General features: G+C 35.9%; 1 protein-coding gene across 5 annotated transcripts in view; it reads left to right on the top strand.

Moving 5' to 3' along the window:
• LOC127868994 (caskin-2-like) overlaps positions 1–20,639 on the top strand; it is a 187,613-nt gene that overhangs the window by 64,116 nt on the left and 102,858 nt on the right. For all 5 annotated transcript variants that reach the window (XM_052411234.1, XM_052411231.1, XM_052411233.1 and 2 more), the window contains exon 8: positions 13,977–14,085. In XM_052411234.1, coding sequence (XP_052267194.1) covers positions 13,977–14,085 — 109 coding nt within the window. The remainder of the gene's footprint in view (positions 1–13,976; positions 14,086–20,639) is intronic.

Below are 20,639 nucleotides of genomic sequence, written 5' to 3'. Positions count from 1 at the left end.
GAAAGCACTGATGGAATATGATAGCATGTTCTACCTTTACTGTTACTGTCTTAAAACAGGTACACATATACTTACCCTCTTATAACCATGTTAGCAACATATCCATATGAGTGATTTAGTTTAAACCTATTTATTATAGCTCGATTGCCTAAGGCTTATTTTTTTGTTTCCTGGGACCAGAACCAGTACTTGGTGTCTATGGGGGAGATCGAAAGAAGATTCACACAGTGGGGATCAAACCCGTGAACTCCTAGTCTCTAGGCGGACACCACATCCACTACTCCATGGCGACAATTGTAATAACTTTTTTGATTGATTTTCTTATAATAATAATATTTGACATGAAAATTATATTGTTTATTTTTATCCCCCCACAAACGAAGTTTAGGGGGGGGTATATAGGAGTGAGCTTGTCTGTCGGTCTGTCTTTCTGTATTAAGTGTCCGCTCTCTAATTCAAGTTGTTTTCATCCGATCTTCACCAAACTGGGAAAGATGTTGTATCTAGATGATGTCTAGGTCAAATTTGAATATGGGTCATGCCGGGTCAAAACTAGGTCACGGGGTCACTTGGTGCGTTTTAAACATTGAGCACTGTGTCCGCTCTCTAATTCAAGTAGTTTTCATCCGAGCTTCACCAAACTTGGTCAGAAGTTGTATATAGATGATGTCTAGGCCAAGTTCGAACATGGGTCATTGCAGGTCAAACACTAGGTGATGGGGTCACTTAGTGTATTTTAAACATTGAGCAAAATTGGTGTCCGCTCTCTATTTCAAGTAGTTTTCATCCATTCTTCACCAAACTTGGTCAGAAGTTGTAACTAGATGATGTGTAGGTCAAGTTCGAACATGGGCCATGCCGGGTCAAAAACTAGGTCACGGGGTCACTTAGTCACTTAGTGTGTTTTAAACCTCACCATGTTGTCCGCTCTCTAATTCAAGTAGTTTTTATCCAATCTTCACCAAAATTGGTCAAAAGTTGTATCTTGAAAATGTCTAGAGCAAGTTTGAATATGGGTCATGCCGGGTCAAAAACAAGGTAACGGGGTCACTTTGGGCGTTTTAAACATCACAATGTTGTCCGCTCTCTAATTCAAGTAGTTTTCATCCAATCTTCACCAAACTTGGTCAGAAGTTGTATCTAGATGATGTCTAGGTCAAGTTTGAATATGGGTCATGCCGTGTCAAAAACTAGGTCACGGGGTATCTTAGTGCATTTTAAACCTCACCATGTTGTCCGCTCTCTAATTCAAGTAGTTTTCATCCAATCCTCACCAAACTTGGTCATAAGTTTTATCTAAATGATCTCTAGGACAAGTTTGAACATGGACCATTCCGGGCCTAAAACTAGGTCTCGGGATGACTTAGTGCGTTTTTTAACATTCAGCATGGTGTCCGCTCTCTAATTCAAGTAGTTTACATCCGATCTTCACCAAACTTGGTCAGAAGTTTTATGGAGATGATCTTAAGGCCAAGTTAGAACATGGGCCTTTCTGGGTCAAAAACTAGGTCAAGGGGTCACTTAGTGCGTTTTAAAAATTGAGCATGGTGTCCGCTGTTTTTTGTGAAGAAGGCATGCAAAATATTATGTGTCAATGTGGCATGTGGGGGTATTCGTCACGTCTGTGACAAAGCTCTAGTTGTATTTTTTCCAACAATGTAAATTCTAAAAGTAAAGTCTGAATTGAGATTTTGCAGGGGGTGGCTCTGACATCTAAAGGCGGTGAGTTCATTAATTGTTGATGGTGTTCATGAAGAGTATTTTATTCGTTTGAAGGCTTTATGCTAGGAACCGCTTAAGTATGGCCCCAGAAGACAAATTAAAAACAACAACATCCTTACCATTCTTATCATAAAAAAAACAAACTTATGCCACTGTTTGTGATGATTATTGAATAACTGAATAAAAAACCATATATATCATTGTAAGAATAAACTAGAAATTCAATATTTGCAGATTGTGTCCATTATGTCTTTTTATGCACCCGGATCGAATGATCGGGGGTATTTTGTTTTTAGCCTGTCTGTCATTCTGTCCCAAAACTTTTACCTTGCATTAAAGTTTTGCAATATTGAAGATAGCAACTTGATGTTTGGCATGCATGTGTATCTCATGGAGCTGCACATTTTGAGTGGTGAAAGGTCAAGGTCATACATCAAGGTCAAAAGTAAAAAGATACAATCCAAGGGTAGTAATAAGCTTTAAAAGGGAGATAATTTCTAAACCTGCCAAATGATATATTGAAATTTTATTTCAAAGCGGCGCAAAAGTGGGCATTCTGTTTCTGACAAACACATCTCTTGTAGATTTATTTTTTTAAATAGAAAACAAAGTTAAAAGCTGTAAAAGGCTATTAAACTTTCTCACAAATACAAATGTACACTTAAATCAGACTTAAATGTATACTCATAATTAAATTGATAGCTATGCTGACTAATGAAACTTCTTCACCTGACACCCCCCCTACCCCCAACTGCTTTAATTGAAAAATATATGTGAAATAAAATATATATATATATATATATATATATATATATATATATATATATATAGTTTGGAGAATTCAACATTGTGCAATCTATAACAAAAAGCTTTAAAATATTTTATTTGTTAAGCCATTTAGTTGTAATAATACATAAATTGATCACTGTATATTGTTTGGTAATATTTAGCTCGGCTGTTTTCGGAGAAAACCCTAGATATTTTCATAGCCAGCTCGACGTGTCGTGTCCGCTGTCCGCGTTGTGCTAAAACCTTAACATTTTGTCAAGGTTTTGAACATTGGCTCAAAAATCAAAGTGCTACCACCTACAACTTTGAAACTTCATATGTAGCTGCTGCATCTTGATGATTTCTACATGCCACACCCATATTTGGGTCACTAGGTCAAAGGTCAAGGTCACTGTGACCTCTAAAAATTTTTAAAAAATTCTGATGAGCTTTCATTTATTTAACAATGCACCCGCAGCCGAGTGTGGCACCAGTTATGCGGTGCTCTTGTTTATATTAATACAGATATGCTTGTAGGATAAATATATAGTTTGGTACACTATAAAGTAAATTACAAGACCCAACAGTTGTATAACTATGTTTTTTTTTAAATCAATATGACACTGAAGTGTTAATGTCTTATAAAGATTCTTACCTTCATAAAAATGTGATGTTAATGGTCACATGAAGAGGTTTGAACATAATTAGACAAAGAAGTAATAAAAGAAGCAGCATCTGTTACAGTGTTACTGTATGAAAGGAAATGTGAGCTACAGTCATTAAGATGTATTAATGTTCTTTCAAGAACTGTGATGATCATATAAGCAGTTAATTACATTGGATTCATATTCAGGGGACAAAAATTCCACTCGTCCGCTCGTATTGACGAGTGAAATCTTGAAAGGACGAGTGAATTTCCCTAAAGCTCTCGTCCTACAGGACGAGTGAAAAAAAACTGATGTTAAAATATGTATTTTCTGACCAGTAAGACTCTTTTTCATTAAATAAAATCATTTCTTAAAGCATATCTATTCTGAAAGTAGAACGCGAATGAACCGGAAATCGTAATTGTAAATTTCATACAGCAGGTGCGCGTTGTTATGCAAGACTGTGTCCCGAGTAAATATTGGCTTTTTGGTGTAAACTTTGCGCGTCCATGTTGACAGGGAACCATCTGACTTCATTCACTGTAAGTATTGATTTTTTTTAAGAATTATTTTACTGCGAAGTATATTTTTAAACCAGTCTGAATTTCATCTGAAAAATGTCTCACATACGAGCGTTCTTTAAAGGGGGCAGGAGCGATGTTCAACCATCCGAAATGGAAAGCACGCAAGCATTAGAAAAAGGAAAAAAAACAAAAATGTGTCTTCATTTATTTATTTTGTGTTCCTCATAAATAAAGTAAGTTAACATTTCTTCTGTGATCAGCTGGCATGAATAACTAAGTAAGCAGCATTTTAGCAGTGATATAGGAAACATTGTTAGTCATATCAGTCCTTTGCAATCTTTCTTTCACACATATTTGAAGGACAAGTGCATGTGTTTGCAGGACGAGTGAAAATTTTAATGCACTTGTCCTGCAGGACGAGTGCAATTTATAAATATTTTTGTCCCCTGATATTCATTCTGTACCCTTTTGACAACAATGCAATTTTAGGGCTTTTAAAGCTACCTGTTTAAATATGATTGACAGAATGTGGAAGCATCAATTATGGCCTTTAAGCACTCATATCCAGGGAGTCTCCTTAAATTTAAAAATGAGTTTTTCCCGTGTTTTCTGTTAAAATATTATGTAAAAATTGTATTAAAAATTATCTATTGGGAAGTTAATTCTGGATAATACATTAATATTTTATCTGAGTCTGTTAAACAATGGAGGTGGATTAAAAATACACAATTGACCTTTTTGTCTTACTAAATTTTAAAATCCATAGCTTAATGTGTTTAATATGCATCTGAGGATTGATTGTCATAATACAACATGTAAGTACTTCAAAGCCCTTGATGACCTTAGATAAAGTTCAAAGGTCAGAAAAACACTGCAGAAATAAATTGGTTTCAACCAAAACACCCATGAAAATCAATGTACATTATTCACAAATTGAATTATTCAACATTTATTTGCATTTTTATCTCATTCATTTACTATTTGATCAAAATGCTTTAAGTCAAATGGTGTAATGTGATTTTCTATGCATACACTTGAAAGGCTTTTGATCAAAAATGATTTCTTACCTAGTGGTTTAAAACTGCATTACTAATTTATACTCAATTTATAAGCAGCCATTAAAATGTATAGTTTGGTGACGGTTAATTCAGTGATGGAAATTTAGAAGAAGCCCACACGTCCCATCGTCCCATCTTTGTGACACTTGGTCAAAACTTTTGTTCTAATAATATCTTGGATGAGTTTGAAATGGCTCCAGTCCAATGAAAAACAAAGCCACTAGGGGGCGGAGCATTTTTCCTTATATGGCTGGTATAAAACCCTGTTGTTGTGAATATAACACAACGTTATTTGCTGCGCTGCGCTTTAGTGTAGTACTTCCTTGACGTCGCGTTATATTTGTTGTTTTTTATATACGTCATGTTTATTATTTTGAATCTGAAGTAAAAGGAAGAACCTGAACACACAACGCTTTGTACCTTTATTATCCCAAACGATCGCAATATTGGTGCCGTGACAAAAAATGAATCTACAGAAAATACAGATACAAAGAGAGGGTTTTCACGCTATTCTCAACGCTATTGAAGCGAAAGTAACGATTCTAGAGACACTGAATGAGAAAATACTTTCACAGACGGAGATAGAGGGATTGGAGGAAGAGATCTTTCAAACAGATAGGTATTCAGCGGAACTGGATATAAAGCTGTGTCGCTTAAGAGCTTTCCGAGATCAACAGGAGAAGAGAGCAGCCCTGCATAATACCGACCTACCACGAGATGACCAGAGAAATTCAGGTAATCAGCAGCGCAACAACAATGGTTTGAACCCAGACGCTTCTTCTTTCTTTCCCCACAGAACTGTGACGCCAGGAAGTGTGTCAGCGCTCTCTAACAGCCTGGCCCACCTCCACCTGACCTATCAACAGACTGGTTCCTTCAAGCGTTTCGGAGATTTGCCAGCCAGAAGTCGTTGCCCATGATGATGATATCAGACAATGCTACGACTTATATTGCTGCTGCTAATCACCTTAAGAAGCTATTCAACTCCCAAGTCGTACAAGAAGAACTCAGCAGAAAGGGAACAGATTTATTCCCGAACATGCAACATGGTATGGTGGTTTTTGGAAACGTCTCATCGGACTCTCAAAGACGTCTCTAGAGAAGATCCTCGGAAGACGATACATGTCCATGGAAACGTTGCAGACGATAGTGACAGAGATTGAAGCTGTTATCAACGATAGACCGCTTACGCATGTATCATTCAATATCGACGACTTGGAGCCGTTAATGTCGTCACATCTACTTTAAGGTCGCAAGATGACATCACTTCTGCATCACACACATTTACCCGACGATGAAATTACGCAAATTCAAAGTGACCAGATGACACTTACCAATCGAGCGAAGCAGCAGTCAGACATCATCAAACAGTTCTGGAGACATTGGAAGTCGGAGTATTTAACTGCCTTAAGAGAGTTCCACAAAACAACGGGCTCTAACGAGAAACACATTCGGGTCGAAGATGTGGTGCAGATATACGATGAGGGACCAAATATCCGTTGGAAACTTGCTTTTGTCCTGGAGCTGATGACCGGCAGTGCCTTCCCCAGGAATTTTTTCAGGCGCCCCGGGGGTGGGATCGGGAGGGGTGTCCCCTCCCGACGTTGATTTTTTTTTAATTTAACGTGTCAATTCACGTTCTGTGGTGCGTTATAACTCAAAGAAAAACAGCGTCAAAAGACGTCATTTGTTGCGCTATGACTCTTAAAAAAAAATCCCCCAGTCATTTAAATATATATATATTTTTATATTGTTTAATTGTTTTAAAACTTTTCCGCACAGATAGTAAAATCCCGACTCGAACGATTCCCCAATACATCCGTTTCAACCCGACTCTATTACTATATACTTACTATTTTTCAAGTTTCTATTTATTACCCGATAATCCCGTTTATTCCGTTTTTATCAATCTCTTTCTGGTAAATATTTACGATAAAAGCTTTCAGTTATTTCTTTAACACAAACCTTGCCATTTTTTAAGTGACTATTTATAGATTTGATGAAATATTGCCTCTGAATATGCGTCAATCCCCTGACCTGTTGTGTGCTTGTTAAAACGCTAGATACACGTCATTTGTATGCAATAGACGCGACGTTGTACATGCTGCAAAATGTTCGCGCTCTTTTTAATTGAGAAAAAGATTCGACACAAAATAAATTTGCACTGCTAATTTGAAGCAAAAATATTTAACGTTGCGGTTACATTTACATTCGGAAGTGGTTTTCGGATTAAAAACGCGTTAACATCGACTTACGGGAATGGGTTTCGGATTACAAATTTAATTATTCCCATTTGAGATTTCAACAAATATTAACCGTTGCGTTATAAATTCAACGATAATTTGTTTAAACACTTTACGAGTCAAATAAATGTTTTGACGGAATTATGCATGAAATTCACGTTGTCCACGAGGATCACGGCCGGTTGCCATCATCAGTCTTCTAACTATCGGACGAAACATTTACAAGTGTGCGTAATTAATTCAACGAAAATTTGTTAAAGCGCATTGCGTGTCGAATAAATGTCAGAAAAACGAGGTTAATCAGTTCTATAAATGGACATGTTGAAATATACATGTACTGGAATTAAATAAATTGTTATCACATAATTGTAACCGGGAGTCATTTGCACAACTTACTCGCTATAATAATTAATTGTTTACCACTTGAAATTAATTTCTCGTATTAATTATGAGTCATCGGTAACACTTGTTTACAGTAAAAAGGTGTGATGATGATGTCCTAAACCGTCTTTAATGTTCTGTACTGTACTAATTACCGGTTTATATTACTCAAATGGTACAACTTCTTACTAATCAAGCTGCGATAAACTCTTTCTTCATGCCCGACGTCAATCAAAAATAATGGTCGATAGTTAACCCCGCCCTCATAAGCATTCGCGTAACCGATTGGACGATGAACTTCACAGTTTGACGACTGGAAAGTTACCAGATACATCCTTGTCAGCATTTAAAAAACCGTGTAATGTGGCTAGAATAATCGATACGCGCCTCATGCTATTCTCTTATCAGTGGATTATCCATTACCCCATGTGGTGTTTATGGCGATTACTTGTGAAAGTAGGTACCGAGTGCTCTTTTAAAACAGGGAATATTGATACACTGATAGGGAAACCTTGATTTTTTTGGACAATCTTCACTTTCTTTTACTGAAGAATACACTGATCGGAAAATTTCAAGCGCCCCGGGGACTCTGATTTTGAAATTCAAGCGCCCCGGCAAGGGGCGCTTAAATGGCCTGGGGAAGACCCTGATGACCGGAAATGATGGTTCAGTCCGTGCAGCAAAGATACAGACGAAACATGGAATAACCAATAGACCAATAGTGAAATTCTATCCATTAGAGACAGTCAGTGATGTTGAATAGAGACCATTTAAGTATTAAAAGTTAAACGCGCAATTGTGATTGAAATACTGACATAGACAGCTGAGTGTACATGTAATTGAAATACAAGAGACAGTTAAGAAATTGTGATTCAGAAACTGAGTGATAAACATTTGATATTCATTTGAAATTAACTTGTATACTTGTGGTCAAATTAGTGTTACTGCAGTTTTAAGATTTTCACGATTGATTCAGGGTTTCATAAGTAATGAATTAATGATCCATATTCTCATCTGATTGTTAATAATTGTCACACGCGGCCCCCATAATGTTGTGAATATAAAATAACGTTGAACACACAATGCTTTGTACCTTTATTATCCCACTTGATCGCAATACCTGTTAACAATCTAGAAGTCATATTTTTAGTCCAATATTTATGTTAAGAATTTTTTTGCTAATAATATCTCGGTTGAGTTGTAAAATGGTAATGGTTTGTAAAACATGGCTGCCGATTGGCGATATATATTGGACATTGTGATATAATGTGACAACAAATTGAGGAAAAATTTACTTCCATTTTCTTGTGCTGATTATTCTCATTATGAAATTTCCTTCCTCATATTTCACTTATCAAAAATATAGCTATGGGGAAATGGGTAACAAATGTTTATTTAAAAAAACATAAACAAACACAAAACTACTCATGACACATATATTTATATATCTGCCAAAACAACAAACCCTCTCTTTTCACAAAACAATATTAATAGCGGTTGCTAAATGTTAATACCAATCAGGTGAGCAACCAGGGCCACCATGACCCTTTTGTTTCTCATTGTACATATGGAAACATGCTTGTGAGGTATCAATATTTTGCAGAATTTGCTTTCAGAAATATTATCTTTTTATAACAAAAATACCCATTTCAAAAGATAAGATTTTTAAAAAGGGAGAAAATTTTTAGCAACTTTTAATGTTTACGCACAACCCCATGTACTTATCATATGGGCCACAAATAGTTAACCAAAATTCAAAAGTTTTAACAATCTTAGATAAGACTGTGATTCTGCTTTACATTAAACAGCTTCTTAGATGGATGCTGTGTTCCAAATATAATCTCCAATCTTTCAAATCAATGGGTTTTTCTGGATAAAATGGGATCTCAAGGGGAGTCAAGTTACACAGGTAAATAGCTTTGTTATTCTGGCTGGAAATCAGTGATGGAATCAAGCTTTGTGGATTGATTCTTTTAGGATAACTAGAGAACCATTCCCTTCAATTTTCAGGGAATATTTTAAGTATGTAGGTATCATTGTTAATTATTTGTTGATAACATCAATTACAAGGAAGATGTAAATTAACAGACTTAATTTGTTTTAGCAGAGAAGAGTGTCAATTTAATTATTAAACAGTCATGAACAGCTGATTTCCCCATATTATAAATTTTTTTCCCCCCAAAAGTAGCAAAAAAATATGTGAGCTGCAAAATGCGAAAATTGGTGATCAAAAAGCAGTCCGGCAGTCTGCTCATGAGCTACCCTGTATGTTTTATGGTCCTGAAACGTTTTATGGTCGCATTAACAGACATCATAGCTCCTGACCAGACTGTGCAAATGTGCAGGCTCGTCTGGAGCTATGTTGGCCGAATATGGCTTAAGTCTATGTTGTGCAATGTGGGCATATCACTCCTAACCAAATTAACTGATATTAATGATGTTTATTTATCAATATGGGCTTATTATTTTTAGAACGCAGCATTGTTTTTATGCCCCCTTTCGAAGAAAAGGGGGCATATAGTGATCGGACTGTCCATCTGTCTGTCTGTCCGTCTGTCCGTCTGTCTGTCTTTCCGTCACACTTTGCGTTTAGGTTTCGAAAAATGCTCATAACTTCTATGTCCCTTGAGATATAACCTTCATATTTGGTATGCATGTGTATATGGACAAGGCCTTTCCATACGCACACAATTTTTTACCCCTGCGACCTTGACCTTGAACTTAGGTTCCGCGTTTAGGTTTAGGAATCTGCGTTTAGGTTTCGAAAAATGCTCATAACTTCTATGTCCCTTGAGATATAACCTCTTCATATTTGGTATGCATGTGTATATGGACAAGGCCTTTCCATACGCACACATTTTTTTACACCTGTGACAATGACCTTGAACTTAGGGTCCGCATTTAGGTTTCGGAATTTGCGTTTAGGTTTCGAAAAATGCTCATAACTTCTATGTCCCTTGAGATATAACCTTTATATTTGGTATGCATGTGTATTATGGACAAGGCCTTTCCATACGCACACAATTTTTTACCCCTTTGACCTTTACCTTGAAGTTAGGGTCCGCGTTTAGGTTTCAAAATCTGCATTTAGGTTTCGAAAAATGCTCATAACTTCTATGTCCCTTTAGATAAAGCCTTCATATTAGGTATGCATGTGTATATGGACAAGGCCTTTCCATACGCACACAAATTTTGACCCCTGAGACCTTGACCTTGAACTTAGGGTCCGCGTTTAGGTTTCAAAATCTGCGTTTAGGTTTCGAAGAATGCTCATAACTTCTATGTCCCTTGAGATATAACCTTCATATTAGGTATGCATGTTTATATGGACAAGGCCTTTCCATACGCACACAATTTTTTACCCCTGTGACCTTTACCTTGAAGTTAGGGTCCGTGTTTAGGTTTTAAAATCTGCGTTTAGGTTTTGAAGAATGCTCATAACTTCTATGTCCCTTGAGATAAAGCCTTCATATTTGGTATGCATGTGTATATGGACAAGGCCTTTCCATACACACACAAATTTTGACCCCTGTGACCTTGACCTTGAACTAAGGGTCTGCGTTTAGGTTTCAAAATCTGCGTTTAGGTTTCGAAAAATGCTCATAACTTCTATGTCCCTTGAGATATAATCTTCATATTTGGTATGCATGTTTATATGGACAAAGCCTTTCCATACGCACAAACATTTTGGCCCCTGTGACCTTGACATTGAACTAAGGGTCCGCGTTTAGGTTTCGAAATCTGCGTGTAGGTTTTACATTGATCATGACTGGCAGATGACCCCTATTGATTTTCAGGTCACTAGGTCAAAGGTCAAGGTCATAGTGACTCGAAACAGTAAAATGGTTTCTGGATGATAACTCAAGAATGCTTAGGCCTAGGATCATGAAACTTCATAGGTACATTGATCATGACTGGCGGATGACCCCTATTGATTTTCAGTTCATTAGGTCAAAGGTCAAGGTCACAGTGACTCGAAATAGGAAAATGGTTTCCGGATGATAACTCAAGAATGCTTACGCCTAGGATCATGAAACTTCATAGGTACATTGATCATGACTGGCAGATGACCCCTATTAATTTTCAGGTCACTAGGTCAAAGGTCAAGGTCACAGTGACTTGCAACAGTAAAATGGTTTCCTGATGATAACTCAAGAATAATTAGGCCTAGGATCATGAAACTTAATAGGTACATTGATCATGACTGGCAGATGACCCCTATTGATTTTCAGGTCACTAGGTCAAAGGTCAAGGTCACAGTGACAAAAAACGTATTCACACAATGGCTGCCACTACAACTGACAGCCCATATGGGGGCATGCATGTTTTACAAACAGCCCTTGTTTAAAATGTATACGTGTGTGTGTGTACATCAGTATTGACTTGTTTTGTCTTCTTAAATAATAAATTATGAACTCTTGGAAATACTTGAAAACGTCAGAAACTTCCATCTCCCTCTTGAGGCGACACTAATGCTGGATGCTCATGCTTTGACAGTGTAGCTTATAAGCCTGAAGAGGCTTCTTCATGGCTGAGTAGTCATGTTTTGTGGCGGGTTGCAGTGAGGTATCTTGTCATGTAGTTGTTCCCCAGTCAGTCAGCAGCCCTGATCTATGTTTATACTCACAGGCAGCACCAGAAGTCTTGTGTGGTACTGGCCAGGAGGTGGGATATAAACATGATATAGCCTTCAAATTGGCTTTCAGATGGGTACTTAAGAAATGGTGTTGTGATTATTTTTTTTTGGAATATATATGAATTCTCCTGTTAATAATATTCATATGATCTAACCAAACATTGTGTCTGGTACTGATAAAGAGTGAACTTTTTTCTGTTGAAACAATATTACAGGAGGTTGATTAAAATGACTTTAGTATAATGCACTTGTATCATATTTGTCAGTGTTATGTAATGTGTTAATTAATCTAGTGTTCATCTTTAGGGATGATGTTAAAATAAGAAAAATAAAGGATGTAGAGTGTTTAATGTCACAAAAGTCTCCAGTGAAGCGAAACTCCAGTGATTAGTGGGATTTTCAGACTGTATTTTGTGTGCGTGATTTATGGAATTTTTACACTATATTTTGTGTGAGGATGGGTATTTGTTATATCTAACAATGTGGAATGTAAATTCTGTTTATTATTTTGTTCAGAATGTCTTGCAATTTTCAAATCTCAAAGTGTAAGTCCTGGAGATAAGTTCCTGATTTCTAAAGTGTGATTGGTGTACTACCAGATGGTGAATTTGTATAGATTACCAAGATTTAAGAGTAAAAGGATATGAGAGTTTTGACCTAACAAGTACTGTATCCAGTATGGAAAGTCCAGATTGTTTGGTTGTAGAGAATAAGTATGCCAGAAGATGCAGTGTGGAGGTAAGAGACATAACTGACCCATTGTACAAAAATAACAAGGTTGTTTATGTATGGTGGGTTAGGGCGATCGATCAGGCCGATCAAGTTGTGTCAGGTTGGATCCTCATTTTGCGAGCATTTTCTAAATCTTTTCCATAGACTGAGATCCAGTATTGTTTTTTTGCCAGTAAATGGTCTAGAGAGTGTCTCAATTATTAGCCATTGGCTTTTAACCCTTTAACACTTAGATACGTATTTTTCGCATTTGCAGTCCCATATGAAGTTCAATTTAATTAAAGACCCTTCTTACTTGATTCAAGTTTTACAGGCTTCATAATCTAGCCCTTAGATACTGATAAGCAGCAAATACCATATAACCTGAACAGACTGCGAGTTACTCGCATTTTATGCTATTTATGCTGTTGGCACATAACCATTTCACTTTGCAAATAAGTGGGAAAAGGTTAAAGCAATTAAGCAAAAATAAACAGAAGTTCAAGACATGACTGTTGGTCTGACTGCTTGATGTAGACTATTAAAAGTCATCTTTAAGCTTAGTTATGTCATTGTGTCGTCTGAGGTCCAGATTGTATAATTCCATTTTTGTTTCCTCACTGTGTATATAATGCATATTGAATGAACCTGGCAATTGCATTGTGCTGTACCATAGTTGGCTTGTTTCTCTGAAGTGTCTGTAGAATATTGTTTGATTAAAGATGCATGTGTTATTCCATGTATATGTTAATCTGCTATTCAATCAATGACTGTGCCAAATGGCTACTGAATGTCTGTCTCTTACACAGGTGGTCTGCAAAGTTGGTCCAGAGTGCGTAATTGCTGGATAGTGCACTTAGATTACATGCTTATCCATTCTGTAACTTTACACAAAACAAGAACAAAATCTTAATTCGAAGTTGTGAGATTTGCCACTGCTTTATGTCTTATGAGTCTTTAGTTACACATCAGTGTCCAAAGAACCTTCTCTAAAATGGTGCCCAAATTAAGGCTTCAACAGTTCTTGCTCTAAATGAGTGTTTGCATATTTACAGTTAACCTACTTTACCAGAGCCAGCTGATTTACTTCCTAATTACCAAGTGTACATATTTATGCCAGAAACTGTAACAATTGGCCTACTTGATTCACAGGTAGTATCATCAGGCCATAGGAATGAGATCAGGACCAAATTGTGTTGGTAGGGCTTGGAATCAAGGTCACAATTCTCTTCCACTGAGCTTCTGTGGTTCCCTTTTCTATAGCCTGGTGTTTTGTGTTGTTACAGTGCGGTGTCGATGTGAACAAAGTGAACTCCTATGACCAGACAGCCCTGGATATCGTCAACAAGTTCACTAGCAATAAGGCCTCAAAAGAAATCAAGCAACTTCTAAAAGGTACCAGTCATGTTACATGTACTTATATTGACCTTATCTATGTTTTTATTGTTTAATATTTGAATTTAAAAATATCAATAATGTGGACTCACTTTATGATTGGCACGGGCTTGAAATATGCTTATGCATTAGGACATGTATTTATTTATCCACTGTATCTCTCTGTACTTGTGTTATCAATTTCTTAATTCATTCTAAAACTCACTTAAAAACTAGGCACATAATCGTTTTAAAGATTTTGGAACTATGAAAGATGCACTATGAATATTATAATTTTTCCCAGAACTATTATGAAAATTACAGTTGATGTTGTACTCTCCCATTTAAAAAGATATAATTATGATGAAATAAAAAGCTAAATTACAACAACCGATTCCATGGGAGTGGGTATATGCAAGTTTATGACGCTCATAAATTGTAATTACAACACAATAGAGATGTAACATGTTAAAAGCATTTGGCTATGTTTTGCAGCCAAATTTCTAGCTATTCAAGCTCGTTCAATTACATGTCATGCGTACATTGCCGTAATGACGGGAACCATATTTACTGCAGTTTATTATGTGGCGAATATGGCAAGTTGGTCCCGTTCCCCTATTGTCAATTCATCCGAATTATAGCGTGGAATGAAATATACAACAACAAAGTCATAGATGAATTCCAGTCCAATTTAATATCCATTTAAATTTCTGATATATAATTAATTTCTCCAAATATATACAATTCTATGTTCACAAATTCATCTGTGATTTAGTAATCCAAGGTTTAAAAGCTACATACATATTGTTTTGTGACATGGTGGATATGAGCCTCTATAAAGTGCGTTTCTTTATGGTAAGGTCCGGTTTCTTTATGAATGAACACGCACTGTGCACCAAACACCTCAATAAAGCTGAAGTTGATGGCAATTTAAACTCCTATTCAAATTTGGTGTGAAATGCAATGTCATCTGCAATTGCTGAGCGCCATATGGTTTTATGCTCTAATGCTACAGCATACTGTGACACATAAATTAAAGAATCACCATTTATTTAATTTTATATGAGGTTTATCACTGTAATATTTTTTTTATGTAATTTGTTGTGAATTGCTATTACATTCATTTATTGTTGAAAAATGTTTATGCCTTAAGAAAACCCATTTTACCAGTGAAAGTCTTCGTGCTTCAGGTGTTTGTATGTTTCCAAAGGGAGGCATATACCGGTAGTTTCTGCTCTGTCTGTCAGTCAGCTCTATTTGTTTTGTCTCTAACTCAACTCAAGTTTTCACTGTCACCAAACTTTATGAAAATGCTTATTAGCATTAAATATAGGCCAAGTACAATAAACAGCCATTCCACTAGGTACTTTGGAGTTAATGCCATGAATTTTGAGATAATTTCAGCTCTCTTACTCAACCCAAATTTTCCTGGGATCATCAGCAATTTTTATGAAAATCTTTCATAGAATAGAGGCCAAGTTGCATGACAAGCCAAATCTTACCAGGTACTTTGGAGTTACAGTGGTGGGTTATATATCTTACAACTTAGCTCTTTGATAATGTATCCTCTCTAACTCAACCAGTTTTCATGTGTTTGTCTCCTTACTTTCTTTAAATCTTAATAAGCATAAAATGGAGAACAAGTATAATAACCAACCAAATCCCTCCAGGCACTTTGGAGTTATTGCCCTTGAATTAAGATAAAGGGCAATCTTTGATGTTTATGCTGAAACTTGAAAGACTATTAGTGTTATACTTAAAAGAAAAATCTTAATAATTAAATGTTATTAATTGCTTTTATGTTTTGCATTTTTATACGCCCGTTTAAAAAAAAAAAAGACGTATTATAGTTTCACCCTTGGCGGGCGGGCGGCGGGGTCCACAGCAGTGCCCGCTCTCTTATTCAAATAGTTTTCATCCGATCTTCACCAAACTTTGTCAGAAGTTGTATCTAGACAATATCTAGGCCAAGTTCGAATATGGGTCATGCCAGGTCAAAAACTAGGTCAAGGGGGTCACTTAGTGCATGTCAAGGATTTAGCATGGTGTCCGCTCACTAATTGAAGTAGTTTTCATCCGATCTTCACCAAATTTGGTCAGAAGTTGCGTCTAAATGATATCTAGGTCAAATTTACATATGAGTCATGCCAGGTCAAAAACTAGGTCACGAGGCCACTTAGTGCATTTCAAGCATTTAGCATTGTTTCCGCAGATCTCTTATTGAAGTAGTGTACATCGGATCTTCACCAAACTTGGTCAGAAGTTGAATCCAGACAATATCTAGGTCAAGTATGAATATGGGTTATTCCAGGTCAAAAACTAGGTCAGAGGGTAACTTAGTGCATTTCAAAGATTTAGCATGGTGTCTGCTCTCTAATTGTAATAGTTTTCATCCGATCTTCACCAAATTTTGCCAGAAGTTGTGTCTAAATGATATCTAGGTCAAGATCAAATATGGGTCATGCCTGATCAAAAACTAAGTCACAAGGGCACTTAGTGCATTTCAAGCATTTAAAATGGTGTCTGCTCTTTAATTGAAGTAGTTTTCATCGGATCTTCACCAAATTTGGTCAGAAGTTGCATCGACACAATATCTAGATCAAGTTCGAATATGTGTCATAACAGGTCAAAAACTAGGTCACGGGGTCACTTAGTGCATTTCAAGAATTTAGCATTGTGTCCGCTCGCTAATTGAAGTAGTTTTATTCTGATCTTCACCAAATTTGGTTAGAAGTTGTGTCTTAATGATATCTAGGTCAAGTTTAAATATGGGTCATGCCAGGTCAAAAAACTAGGTCAATAGGTCATTTAGTGCATTTCAAGCATTTAGCATGGTGTCCAAAACCTTCAAACGGGCGTATCTTGTGACAGTTTGGCACTCTTTTTATAATTATCACGTTGCATGCAAAAAATGCAGTTGTACATTATATTGCAAGCTACTTGTATGTTTTAATGTGTACATAAGTCATCTTTTTCAATTTGATAATTTGTGAAGTTAAGTCTGGATGCATGCAAATGTTAAAATTCAGTTTTACATTATAATGCAAGCTACTTGTATTTTTAATGTGTACATAAGTAATCTTTTGCCATTTAATAATTTATGAATTTTAGTCTTAATGCACTCATCAGTTCTAGATGGTAGTTATACTCCCTGTATGGAAATGTACTCTGGAATCACCAAGGTTGTTTGTCTGTCCATCTGTCTGTCTCTAAACACTAACTTGTCCACAGACATGTTCATAAACTTTTCAATATTCAATATTAAAAACATAAAGGCTTTGTTTTGTATGATATTAACTATTAACATGTGTTTGTGCAATTTTTATCATCCTACTTAACAAATTGTAAATGTTATGCTCATTTTCATCTAAGACATTCTAAAAGATACAACAACAAATTATCACAACATGCGGCCGCACTTCTTGCATTTTGTGACAAATTTTAGTTCAAAAGGTGGGACATGAAACAAAAATAACTTAATTGTTCTGATAATAATTTCTGTTTCTTTATTTCATGGTTATTTCTTTAAATATTGGTCTTAAAATAACCTTTTGCCGCTTTTGGGAAGGTTAAAATGTTTGTATGAACGGAATGAACTTGGTTCCATGAATAGAAAGGTGACCTGTGGAAGTTGTTTTTGTATATTCTAAATTTGAAAGTAAGTGCTAGCTACATTTTTCATGGTGTTATTCATATAGCGAGAACTAAGTGAGCTATATGAATATTGTTCTAATATGTAAAGATAATATCACTTCTAAATTTGTCCTTATGTACACTTGGGTTTTTTGTAAAGTTAACCAGTAAGAACCCAAACAAAACATATCAATATTGATATTTCAATTTGATAAATCATTTAGAAATTGACGTAATTTGGGCTAAAATATTTTGCTCTTAAATGTTATTAGCTTGGATTTATAGTGCCTTAAAATTCTTGATTTTTATCCAAACAGATCAATTTGTTCAGAACCAATAATGAGTAACAGTGTAAATACTGGGATCTGATTTGTCATAGTTTGTAAGGTTAAAGCAAAGAAATATTTTCCGTTTGTACCCTGATACATTTCCAAATGAATCTGCCAAGTGTTTGCTCTGCAAAAAATACCACTGAAAGTAAATTCCTGGGCTATCATTGAATCCCATGTTCTTCTGAATATTATTATTCTATGAAGGGTTATACCACTTGTGATTGATGAAGACAATTCGGTCTCATGCTGTTTTCTTTTGATATTGCTTTTGGTCTTAATCGCTTTATTGAGAGATAGCCTTGAGATAAGTTATTGAAGAGAGCTTTATTATTTCTGTTAAGACAAATTAAAGTAAATAACATGCTTATACAGTTTTCACTTAAGTAAATTTTTACTGCTTGTCATATATCTTGGGTTATTTTGTTACCATGCCACTATGCGCTGTCACATTTTGTCCAAAAAACTATGATGTAATAACTAGCTCAGTGTACTGCATAACTTCAAGACAGTATATGTATGTTTGTATTTATATAAGTGTTTGTATGTCTCAAAAGACATGACTCAGTATGGAGTGTATCAAGATAAAGTTCTCAATGCACGACTCCCCAGGTATTTAAAAGTGAATTTCAACTGAATACAGGCAGGTTCACTGAACCAGGGTTAAAACTTGTCCTGTTTATTCACTGGGTTCAAATAAGGTTACACTGTATACTACCATCTTGGTCTGGACTGGTTCCCGATTTATTTTGACTCCTATGGTAAATCAGTAGACTATTCTTCTCTGAAACCAAAAGGATAAGACATTTAATATTGGTTTTGTAAAATAGTCTTGCGTTTCTCTACTGGGATTATATAGACTTGCACTTCAAATAAAAAATTTATTCTGAAACCATTATGTGCCAGACCATTGATATTTGTTATAAAACAGCATACATTAGATCCAGTTCAAAGTTTGTTCTTCGTCCTTTGGGGTCAAGAATGGCTAAGTTGCATTTGTGAAAAAATTTGTATAGATTTATAAAGTAAATAGATAAAAAAATCTTCTCTAAAACCAGGTTCATTGTTTGAATATAATTAATGTGTAAAGTCACTGCTAAGTTAGCCCAAATCTTATCTTAAGTACAAACTGGTAAAAAATTTGTGTAGGCTTATAACTATAAAAATCTTCTTTGAAACCCTCACGGTTAAGGGTTAAATATTTGACATGTAACATATAGTGGTTCTTTATAAAAAATCAAATCATGCCCTGGGTTCAAAACTGGTTTTGCACCAGGGTCACATGATTTAACATACAGTAACTAACTTAAAAAATATTCTTGGAAACCTGAAGGATCAGGGGTTACATTCATTTTTCGTGTGTAATATTGTACCCCATGGTTACTCTGATTTATATAGAATAAAAGTAAATACATTCCAAAATGTTCATCTTTGAAACCACACGTCTCAGAGTTTCGATATATTGAGTGAAAAAAAACCACAACAGATGGAGCTGACCTTTACAAAAAGACTGTGCTCCTTAGTTCACGCCCCAAGGTCACGTTATTTAAATAGACTTGTTGAGTAGAAGGTCTTACATTTGGCAAGCGACATCATATAGTAGTAGTCTTTAACTAAGCTTTTTCCTTAGGTCAAGATATGCCCTTCCATAGGATGTGGGTGTGAAATGTTTAAATCGAATTTAAATTTGGTATATTACATTTGATTTTTGTCTCCTACAAAGATTTCCAAATGGTAGCCCCCGGATCAAAAGAGGCCACACCCAAGAACACAAGTGAGTGATCTAGGACAGCTTTGGCCCTCTTGTTACATTGATACCACTCCAAAAGCCACATTATGAGTTCTTAAACTTTGTCAGAATTTAAATCATGGCAATTTCTATACCAAGTTTAAATCACATATCGTCGCTGTCGTTCTCAAACCTCGTAGCTCCAAAATTTTCAAAATATTTTTTTTCGTCTTTTCCGAATATATTAAGTCTGGTGCGTGTTTTGTGCTATATCTCGTAGCTCTACGCCAATCAGAGCCCTTGAAAAAGCCACGTGACGAAATGTTGTAGAATGATTGTTGGCTTTTTTCCGGGCGAAAAGTAGTAGCGACGCCATTTCACCTATAGGTACGTCGTTTTGTTTGGACAAATTTGACAAAAACGTTTTTATAAAAGTTTTTATTTGCAACTACGAGGTTTCCTATCAGGACGAATTGTCGTACCTCATAAAAATGACAAAACTGTGGTGACAAAATATCGTAGCTACCATGTCTGACTGTCAGTATGACTTATCAGTACGGCATAGGCGTCTATGGCTTATACCGTATTTTGCAGCTTCATTTGTTTGGTATTTTTACAGAATTTCAATTTCTAAAACATCGTTGTAAAAAAATGAGACGGTTTTTTCTCTCTCCTGAAAAGTTGGCATTTTGTAGCTACGAGGTTTGAGAACGACAGCGACGATATGTCAAAGCACTAGATCACCAGGCCAAATTCTAATAAAAACATTGTTTTCTTCTCAAGTAACCACTTTTATGACTCAATCTTTATGAAACTTGGTAAAAATGCTATCTGTACAATATCTAAAGCAAGTTTGCATCTAAGTCATGGGCATCAAAAATCAA

The sequence above is a fragment of the Dreissena polymorpha genome, chromosome 2 (assembly GCF_020536995.1).
Source record: "Dreissena polymorpha isolate Duluth1 chromosome 2, UMN_Dpol_1.0, whole genome shotgun sequence".
Classification (NCBI taxonomy): Eukaryota; Metazoa; Mollusca; class Bivalvia; order Myida; family Dreissenidae; genus Dreissena; species Dreissena polymorpha.
The sequence above is the reverse complement of the archived record's forward strand: the minus strand, read 5'-3'. Positions and strand labels throughout refer to the sequence as shown.